Raw genomic sequence first — 11,156 nt, 5'->3', positions numbered from 1 at the left:
TCGATAAAAGATACCAATGCTGGTATTGGTATCAGATCTATATTATTGTAATAGAATCGATACTTTGTTTCAATCCTTTAAGTTCGGCATGTAGCCCACTTAATTGTGTTAAATAGATCATTTTTTAGGAAATAAATAAATATACCTCAAACATGCACTATGAAAAATATCTGAAAGTGAGTCATGTCTATTTTATTTATGTCCTATAACACATTTAAACTACAGAAGAGGACCCAAAGTGCTTTAGAAGCAATCTAAGGAACTTTGAAAGAAAAGCGACTGGACTTCTTTAAGTTTCTTGAAGATATTTCATCACTCGTCCAAGAAGCTTCTTTAATCCTAAGAGCAGTTGGTGAAGAGTCCCAGATTTTTAAGCCTTATTGGGAGTGTCCCTAGGAGGGTCATTGACCCATTATTGATCATCAGCCTAATCATAAATCATAAACATTTACATTCCAGGTCTCAATAAACCCAGTTTCAAAATATATGAAAAGCTGAGGGGTGTGTTTTGTTGTGTTAACTAATTGTTCACACACTCTAAGAAATAAAATGTTGTATTTACTCCACCCAGTTATGTCAACTGGTTCCACACAACTGGGTTAGTGAAATATAAAATGTATGATACATTTAATTTGAACAAGAAATTTTAAGTACATCTGATAAGATTTGGATAATTAAATGCAAATCAAAAGAATCATGTTGTATTAGCTGAATATCATAATGTTGATATAACTAACCTTGTTGATTTAAATTGAGAAGACTAAATAAAACCTACTCAACCAAAACAAGCTGTACTTACTTTGAGAAATAACATGTTGGATTTACTCCACCCAGTTATGTCAACCGGTTCCACACAACTGGATTAGTGAAATATAAAATGTATGATATATTTAATTTGAACAAGAAATTTTAAGTAAATCTGATAAATCTACTCACCCAAAACACGCTCTACTGAAACTATAGGATTAAATCACTTTAACAGAATTGCAACTTACTCTATTTAAGTTTGTAAATTAAATAAATCGAACACAAGTTTATTCAGTTAACCTAACTTTAATAACACTTTGTGTAAAACTTGTTGAAGCACACTTTGAGCAATTCAAATGCTTCTAGATCTTTTTCCCTAAACAATCTTTACATATATTCAAGTGCATTTTAAGTGCAGGAAGACAAGATACAGAATGTCATGTTAAACTGAAATGATTAAAACTGGAAAGTGTTGTGATTCCAACATTTTTAACATTAACATGACTTAATTTAAACTTGATTGGGCTACAATGAAAAGCCCACAATACAGCCCTGCAAACAGCAGGTAAAAATTACTTTTGTGTCATTTTTGTCCATATTTAGAAAAATAACCTTTGCTTCAAAACTTAAACTGAAGTCCAAAGTTAGGAGCAGTCTTTTTCAGTGTAGTTGGATGTTGGTAAAGGTTCAAGAACAAAGAACGCAGAAAAGTGAAAGGCCTTGCAGAAGTTCTTGTGGCAATTCAAACTGAACAGTTTATGAAGTGCAAGGAGAAGGGTTCAAGAACCTTAAAGTTCAGTGTCCTCTATAGTTCACTGCAGGCTGTTTCACTCAAGCAGTTTGTTTTTCAGAACCTGCACCTTCATGGATAGGTTGTTCCCATCCAACTCCATCAGCACCTTCTGAAGAAATTCAAATGTGTATTTCAGGTGCTTTGGGTAGCTCAGATTTAGACTATAGATTAGTCCAAGCAGGAGGGCACAACCCTTTGCCACATCACTAAGAGCTTGCAGCACAGTGCATCCTTCTATGATGACACCAATGTCCTCAGGTGTATCTGCAGAGTTTGCTCCTTCATGTCTGACAACATAGACTCCCAAAGTCAGCTGCTCCGTTTCTCTGCTTGCACCAAGATCCACATCCTTTAAATAAAAATTAAAAAAAAAGATAAGTTAATTGCGTACATATACATATGGACAAGTAAGTCCACCTTCCATTTCCAATCCCAAATTTAAAAAAGGAAAATAACTGATCGTTTTCCTTTTTTAACTTACCAAGAATTCCTTGAACAGGTCATCTGGCTTTTCATTTAAGTAGACACACAGCTTTCAGAATGCATTCCTGTCAAACATCAACGCTGGGATTCTGGTGGAGATAAGAACTCAATATGAGAGAAGTTTCCTATTTTGGTTCCTTTCAACCTCTTTACAAAACAAAGTCAAAAATATTAACACATAATGCAGATATGTGATTAAGCAATGTTTCATAACTCACATCAGTGACGTGCAGTGAGGTTCATGATTGGTAAGGCACTGACTCCTCTGTGTCAGATTAACAAATATATGAACCCAAAAATCGAAGCTTTTCAATTTTGACATTACGTGAAAGCTTTCATTTTTGCTTTAATCAATTCTAGATTGTTCAACAATATATTTAATAATTGTGCCCCTAAAAATATTAAAATTAAATAGATTAGAACTGGGCAATATGGACTTAAAATCCTATCATGACATTTTGTGGATAACAATAAGTCTGTTAAGGTTCACAGTCATCTAGGTCATCGTAGTCTAAGGAGCTTGGAAAGAAAAGTGAAGCTTCTTCAGTGAAGAAGCTTCTCGGATGAGAGATGAAACGTCTTCAAGCAACTTAAAGAAGTCCAGACGCTTTTCTTTCCAAGCTTCTTAACAACAAGAGTTACAATAAAAGATCATAATAGTATTTTTGCCTATAAATCTATCAATGCAGCCTCACAAATACAAATACTGCAAATTAAACTTAGCAAATGTGCTATTTAGACAAACCAGCAGTTATTTATCTTGTTGAACTGATGATAAGTTTGACATTAATGGAAGTAATAGTCTCAACTAAATGATCATATATTTTTTTAGAGGTTTGAAAGCAGTCTATCATTTTAATCACATAGGACGTGTGTTATCACAATATTGATAAGCGATGCAATAAGTGCCCAGCCCTACAGAAGATGCATTACAATTTATTTAGGTTTGGTGTGTCTCATTTTTGTGTGTAGTAAATACATTGGTCAAATGACTTGGAAGCAATTATAGAAAAATCATTAATTTTACATCAATTTATTAATTTATAAATAGGAGATGCATTGAAATAAAACTGGTGCGTCTCATTGCTTAGGACTGATTTGGTGTCAATTTGTCCTTTGTGAAATTTACTGATGTTCCCTAAGTGCACTGCTTTATCCACTGTGTCAATGGCGCTCTCAGTGTAATGTGATTACACTGTGAATCCATATACGTGTACCTCTTATACATGTTGCCTTTAGGGTTCAGCACTGCCCTCCATCAGCCTCACTCCATGCATTTTTGCAGCACATTTATGACCAATAACATTAAACATGTAACACACATTCGTCAAATAAATGAGGTAGTCTGCATCAAGTCATCATCTGTATTGCATGTGTAATCAAACATGTATGTTGGCGATTTAGAGAAACAGCAGTGGGATTGCACATGTGTGTGTCCGCGGTGAGACACAGCATCATCATTGCCCCCTCTCAGCGTTTTACCTTGTATTTGAACAGAAAATCCGTAATGACAGCAATTTTGACCATAAAAATATTGAAATCACACAGAAAGCAAATTTAAAATCTAGTGTACAAATTGAATTTCTCTTTTGTTAGTATTTTACTTCTCATTAAGGTGCCTCACTTGACTGCATGTCACTGATTCACATGTATCTACAAAATATTCAAATATACACATATTCAGTTGAAAAAAAATTCTGATTAATGACAGAAGTTTAAGAAGCATTCAAATAATTTCAGAGCTCAATCAAGGTCAACTAAAATACATACCTCATCCATGGCTGCCATGATTAAATTGATATTGCATTTAGCTGTTCCCCCCTTCTTTTTGAATACTCTAAGAAGGTGGTCAGCGTAGTGATCCAGCTTGGCCATGAAAGTCGACAACAAAGGGGCCATGGTGATGCGGGTGAACTCCGCAACAACCTGAAACATATTAAAAATTACAACTAGAGAGTATTCTCTATTAATTTTATTAGAGGCCACATGCAAGAATGTTACAACTTTCAGTCAAACATTTTGTATCTTTTAAAATTAACAATTTACAGTACTTTGTTCTTCTTCAAATACAGGTTGTTATGAAAATGACTTGCAATAACAAAGTTAGTTAGAATTACCTCAGTCTCTGAAAACAGGGCAGGCCAACTGTTGTTGACCTCTGCAATGAATGGCATGTCTTTGATGATTTCCTGTCTTCTGTAGGGATGATAACCAATGGAAACTGATACAAGGAGTTAAATGCATTATATATATAACAGTATTACACATTATTCTGCACTTCAATGACAACAGATGAACGCATGTCTTATACTTTACAAATCAAAGTGTTAATTGCTTAAATCCCTGCATTTGACACTAAACCAGAAATCAACATGGAGTCGAATTCTTTCAAACAATGTAGCAACTTAATTGATGCACATTTCTAAAATACACTACACATTCATTTCATTCTTCAAACTACAGGATCGCTGGCGCTCCCAGTGGTCATTACTGATGTCAGGGAGCAGGTGCGGTAGATGTTGGGAGTAATTTTAAAACTGTCGGTCTTAGTAGGCAAGTCTCACCTTAACAAGAATCGCAAAAGATTTTGGAAAATTACACCGAAGCAGGTTCAACAATATTTGTTAAATGTTTTCATACTTCTAACATGTGAGAGAGGTATACAAGCTAGAGTGTTAAAAAATTTGCCAGGCATCATTTGTTTAAAAAAAATGCAAAAGTATTCCCGAAAGTGTCAGATGTTTATCAGTTAGTATACATTAATCAAATTTGTCATCCTTAAATTGTTGTACTTACCAAATAATCCTCAGATGGCGATGGATTCTATCCAGGATGCTAAGCATATGCAAGTCTCAGTTGAAAATGGCGGATGATCAAACTTCCACACTGCACATGTGCACACTCAGAAGTACGGAGAGCCTATTAGGACAATCCTCTTTAAATTAAAGTGCTCTTCATTTTAAATGAACTTTTTACGTTGGATTTAATTTATTGCATTTTGTTGTATTGAAATATTATGTTGTTAATTAAATTCAAAACAACATACTTGTGTTTAAAGTTAAAAATCAATTGGTGGCATTAGTTTTAACATGAAGCATTTACATAATGCTACCAACATCAGTGTGTCATTTCTTAGAGTGCAGTGATTTAGTTGTAGTTAAAATCAGAATTTGCAAATTCATCATGATTTATCTCATAAATCATTACACAGCACTCTTCCCTACATAAACTGCCTTTATAAGTTAAAAGTGTCGGTATCAGTATTGGTATTGGCAATACTGGCCCTCTATTTATTTGGTATCATCAATACCTAAATTTACAGTATCGCACACCACTGGTCTTCGCTCGTTTTTTCACCTTTTTCCGACACCCTTGCATTTAAATCCAACTTTGGTCTCCTTGTGTACCTGGCCTATACGACTGAACATCAGTCCCTATTCCTTGTTTCGCATAATGGTATGATGACAGTCTGTCTTTGCATGGTGTGCCTATCAATATAAAGTCTCACCCCTGCCTGCTCCTGCATACTGACGGGCCATTGATAATTGACATATGAAATTCTCAGGCGGGCACGGATGTGGTCCGCTGGCTGTACGTGTGACACTCCTGCCTTAGATAATTATTTTCACTCACTACAAAGTCATAAATGTCTTTATCTGCAAGTTAGTGGAATCACTGCATAATTTCCTCCATCAACATACTTAAAATCTAAAATTTGACTAATGCACTATGACATAATCAAATGATCACAGTCTGAAATGACACATAGGATATTTAAAAAAAACCCAAACAAACAAAAAAAGTCACAGGTTATGAGGGCAGAAAAAACATTCATTTTGAAATGTACTTTTAAAATGACGAAATTAACGTTTCCCCTGAACTATGCATTTGCCATGTGTCCTTTATCAATGTAAAACAATCAAATAACATGTAATAGGTAAGGATCTTTCACTGTTCTTAAAAAAAACCTGACACATTACATGGCAGCCTAGACATGCAGGGAGGAGTGAAGCAGGGAGAACAAGTTTACATACAGTCATGTGAAAAAGAGTGTCTAAGCCTTCTATGATTTCCTGTGAAAAACTAAGGACACCCTGACTGCTTCCATAGGAACTAAAAGGGTGAGCGGCAGCCAGGTGCTGTTAATCAAATGCATTTGATTAGCTGACAAACAGAAAGACTCCACTGGCCTCAGTATGTTCAGTGTTACAATTAACGAAAGACAGAAGGAGTATAAGTTGTTTGGAAAGTTTGCCAGGGGAAAGCCTATTCTGTCTAAAAAGAACATGACAGCACAAGTTGCATCAGAACAAATGACAAATCTTCTTGAGAGATGAGTCCAAGGTGGAGCTATTTGTTCATAATGCGCAGCACTACATTTGGCAAAGCCCAAACGCAGCATATCAGCACAAACACAACTGTCACCACAGTGGTGGAAGGGTGATAGTTTAAGCTTGTTTTGAAGTCACAGGACCTAGGCACCTTGCAGTCCCTGAGTCCACCATGAACTCTAAAACTTTGATCAAATTGTGTCACATGCCAGGACAATGATTCCAAGCACAACAGCAAATCTACAACAGAAAAGCTGAAAAAGGAAAGAATCAATGTGTTTAGTGGCCGAGTCAAAGTCCAGACCTTAACCTTATTGAAATACTGCAGGTGGACTTCAAGAGAGCTGTGGATAACAAATGCTAACAAACCTAAATGAACTAAAGCAAAGTTGTAAAAAAAAGACTGATAAAGTCAAGTTACTGCTGCTAGAGGTGCTTTAGGTAGGACTGCATAGAGTGCTATGAAAATGCTCTTTTTTGTGACTGTGCATGCTACATTGCTACAAGAATGTGCATAAATAAAATGTAGGACAGTGACAGAGTGCTCTTCATAAAACAAACAAACAAAAACAAATAAAAAACTGAGGTCCACGTTAAAAATGTAATTACGTTTTCTACCATTTAATCTAAATCACTTGAATGCTACATTTATTGTTGTTAAAGCTGCTTATACATTACAGTGAGCCATACTTTTATAGTCACAAACTAAACTGTATGTAAATAATGGTTGGGCATCATAATAACACCTCGACCCAATTTTGTAAAACCTCTTTTTAAACTCTCAGTCATGCTGACAAAAAACATTCTAGTTGCCTTCTGTGTAGCAAATGTAGATGTAGAAGAATTTTTTAGCTGCATAGGCAAAGAATACCCTCACTAACTTCTCATGTGTAAAATATGACAGAAAACACTTCAGAAAAGAGCTTCTTGGTTAATCCTAGTGGGCCTTTAGGAGGTATAGAGTTAAATGGCAATATGTTTTGCCCATCCTCTACTTTGTGATTCAGTTTATTCAAAGTCATCTAAAGGCTCAAATGTTTGCTCTGAGCATGGTGAAGGACTATCAGAGAGTCCAGAGGCTGTTTGCTGTGTGTTTTTATGGACCGGTGGCAAATGGCTTAAGGGTGGGGCTCGCTGGGCTTCTGTTTCCTGGCTGTAAAATGTGTCTAAAGGCAGATGCTCTTGCTCGTATTTGCGACTCAGCGAATGGCTGAAGACCTCAGGTGTGTGGTGAATGTATGCTTGGCTGAGAGCCAAGCTAAGGATCTCTGTCTTTTCCTTGTAGAAGCGCAGCTCGACGCCTCGACGCCGGGCCAACACTAGCTCCCTCTGTGCCACCTGCAACTCAGCTCCGATGAGACCCGGTGATCTCTGCTCCCATCCGAGCCAATCCAGAGCCATATTGCTGCGCACGTACTCATCAAGTCCTCGCTGAGAGTAATATCTAATCACACTCTGAGATGGAGGAGAGAAAATAGGCCATCATCACTTCATAGATACGGAGATGCTGACACTTAATCAAGCAGGACCCATACCTGTCGAGAGCACTGTCTTTCCCTCAGAGCTTTCAGAGTCCCGTTCCAGTGCAACAACTGGAAAATTGTCATCATCTCCTACAGAAAGATGAGGTTGAGAAAGAAACACAGTCAGAAAGGAAAGTTTAATGCAGCTCCACGAGTAATGAGTTAAACCTAACAAACCAGATTAGCGTTGTAAGTTTGACAAAGACAAAAATATGAATATTTATTACATGTAAGTGGTTGGTTTGACAAAACTATCACAAATCCTCAAGCACAAGGTATGTTTCACCTCGATTTATAAAACACCAACTGGGTGAACAGCTGCCATGTGTTGGGAAACTAGTGACATTACTGTTAAACAGAGAGTCCATACATTAACTTAAACCAACATAATTAGACGCAGATGGAAAGTTGTTTCAGGTTGACATCCGTGTTGTACCTGCTGCTCTGTTTACAATTCTGCTGCACTACGAAACTATTTGACACCTCCTGCATTAACTGCAATTATAAATTATACATTCTAGTGACAGCTGCAAAGCTTATACTCAATGCTGCGTGCAGACCTGTGCACAAGTGTGACTACATTTCAGCCCATGTGCATGTGGATAGTGTGTGTATTACTTGGACACAATCCATCTCTATGAGTTGAGTTTTAGCAGGAATGATAATGACCTCATTTCCTTCTGTCTGCAGGCATGTGCTTATTTATACAAAAGGTAGAAATATTAGGTGTTTAATAACACATGTCTCTGCCAGGGTCTGACAGATATGTAAGAGCAGAACAGAGGGGTAAACGATTCCAAGGAAGGGCAGAATTGCCACCCTGTGGGTGGCATTGTTTTTAAAATGTTTGCCTTATAATAAACTGTTGATACTTAAATTATGGGTGTTATTATAAACACTCTATTTATAGTGCAAAGTGGCACTTTACATTGTAAGTGTAATGCTTGGGATCTTTCAGTCTATCTAGTCATGAAGCCATATTTATGTAAAGCAAAAGAAATGAATGTTTCTTTGTTCTTTACCTGGAACTCCAGCATGCTCCTTCCAATGTAGGAGTGAAGCAGCAAACTGTAGGTTCCTATACTGGTACCCGAATCACATGCATCTTCTACAGAAACCTTTAAACGCATCACAAAGCCTGTTAATACTGAGACATACAAGTTGTAATAATGTGTGTTTGAACTAGCTTACACATACAGCACTGTCTCTGGCCGCCTGACGCAAACTATGAGCGATGAACTCAGGGTCAATGCGTCGACATGGCAACTCATTCACAAGTGAGTTCATCAGAGCCACACGAGCCGCGTCCCTCCGAGCTTCTGCTTGAGTTTCACACACCTGAGTATGAGCAGAAAACCAGCAAAGTGCGTCAAAAGGAGTGTGCGGGCCCACATATCCATAAATGGGCACCCAGTCTTGTATTTTTTTGATAATTTTGCACTTGACTGCAGCTAATCATGGGCTCTGAACTCACATCACTATTGAGATTAGGAATTCACAGATACCCAATCATATGCTGCCTCTGAGCTGGGGGCTGCTGTCTGGATCACAATGAGCCCATTGAGAAGCATCATGAGATTTAAACTGAACAACATCATTTTAAAACGACTTTTAAAGTCAGTGTGACAATGTGAAATTTGATTCTAAAAACCAAAAGAATAACATTTTGTATAAAAGCTTGCTATGGCTTTTATTTGCTGGTAATTTTGTTGAATTGTGCTGGTGCAAAGCAATTTTGTAATATTATTAAAAAGTGAAAGAAGTGATAATGTAGCATAAGTTAATACTGGTTATTACTATTACTTGCTCTAATTCTGTTATTTATGTACTCAACCTTTAGCATATAGTGGTATATTTCCTGTAGGGCTTTAAGGATAACAGCTGTTTATTCATATAAGCACATTAGATGAAAGTGTCGTTAGAGCACTGTTGATGTCAAACACACCTTATAGTTACCAAAACAGCTTCCTCCAGGAAGCGTGACATAGCAGACGTACGGAGGACCAGGGGAAGGTGCAGATTCGTACAACAGCAGGCTCTCTGTCTGGCCAGCTCCCTTCCCACCAAAACCATCCGAGTCACTGGAGGAACCATTCAGCTGCTTCTGCTCCCAGAAGTTATGAAGAATGGCCACCACGTTTACTGCACATACATGCATGTCAGCACGAAGATTGAAAATGTTTGTGAAAGGCCACTGTTAGGAATTCTTGCATTTGTATCAAGGAGATGTTATTCATCTGTCTGGGGTTCCCTTATATCATTCTGCTAACTCTCCTGTGTCATCACACTTGCTGAGCAGAAATTTTGACTTAAAAATAGAAATCAGACATCTGTGTTTATCTGCATACCCAGACAGCTTATATTTAAGTAGACTCTGGAACTGAAGGGAAGCACCTCACCACTTAACAATATCAGCATTTCCGAACACTTTTGTGCTCACTCTGACCCAGAAATGGGTTTAAATGTTCCCAGAGTCCTTTACTTCGTGGCAGGAAAGTCACTTTAGGGCCATTTATGGCAACAGGGAGAACTTAACTCGCATTTATTTGAGCTTTAGAGGAAATGTTACAAAGTAAAACAATGAAACACTCCCCTGACTTTCTTTTAATGTGATGCATTATTGCCTTGCTAGTGGTAAAAACCACTGTTAAGCAGTAAGACTTGTAGCTGTGCTCTAATATCGTCTTTGCTGTAGAAACTAACCTGTAAGTTTGTCACAAAGTTTCTTGCCTACTCACAGTCTTTGGGGCCGGCGCCAGTCTCAGTTTGTGATAAGTACGACATGATGCTCTCCTCCACTTTCACGTCACTCATCTTCTTTCAGCATTTAGTTCCTGCTGCCTCAAACACGTTCAGACCATTCTCTTATTAAAATGATCCACCAAAACAGCACGTCTGACTCTGAGTAGCTAAGTAGAGTAGTAACTGAGTAGCCACCACCGTCACCATGGCTCAAAATTAGAAGGAACCTCCACTCCCCTTTCTCCACCTCCCCAAATCCCCCTCCTCCTCGTCTGTTTGACCATCTCGCCAGGGCTTCTCTTTTGAAGCAGACCACCTTTGTCACCCTCTCTGCCAATTAGCTCAGAGGGCCCCTCGGTCCTCTTGTACATGCACACACACAGAGGTGCAGAGCTGGAATGCTGAGCCCCTCCTCTGGGGCTGTGCAGCTGCCTAATCCTTGAGCACAGTCGGACGGTTTAAACTCGACCTAGCAGCCAAGTTGAAACCACAATTTTTTATAATGAAAAAAACAGAAGAGGAAATTATGTGAAGAGG

General features: G+C 37.9%; 1 protein-coding gene across 2 annotated transcripts; it reads right to left on the bottom strand.

Annotated features, from left to right (window-relative positions):
- Positions 1–1,033: 1,033 nt before the first annotated feature.
- On the bottom strand, positions 1,034–10,897 carry LOC146376094 (protein limb expression 1-like). Of its 2 annotated transcripts, none has more exons than XM_084947142.1 (10): positions 10,616–10,897; positions 9,823–10,019; positions 9,075–9,215; positions 8,900–8,995; positions 7,890–7,967; positions 4,820–7,809; positions 4,141–4,244; positions 3,794–3,949; positions 2,022–2,112; positions 1,034–1,889 (listed from the first exon to the last, which is right to left on the bottom strand). In XM_084947142.1, the coding sequence occupies exons 1-6, from the start codon at positions 10,689–10,691 to the stop codon at positions 7,363–7,365; spliced, it is 1,035 nt and encodes a 344-aa protein (XP_084803268.1). In that variant the 5' UTR covers positions 10,692–10,897; the 3' UTR covers positions 1,034–1,889; positions 2,022–2,112; positions 3,794–3,949; positions 4,141–4,244; positions 4,820–7,362. The 2 variants fall into 2 exon arrangements, with proteins under 2 accessions (XP_084803268.1, XP_084803269.1); XM_084947143.1 differs by having other exon boundaries at positions 4,141–4,219.
- Positions 10,898–11,156: the final 259 nt, after the last annotated feature.

This window comes from Perissodus microlepis, chromosome 12, assembly GCF_051167445.1.
Source record: "Perissodus microlepis isolate ML-2025 ecotype Zambia chromosome 12, ASM5116744v1, whole genome shotgun sequence".
Lineage (NCBI taxonomy): Eukaryota > Metazoa > Chordata > Actinopteri > Cichliformes > Cichlidae > Perissodus > Perissodus microlepis.
This window is presented reverse-complemented; position numbering and strand designations above follow the sequence as displayed.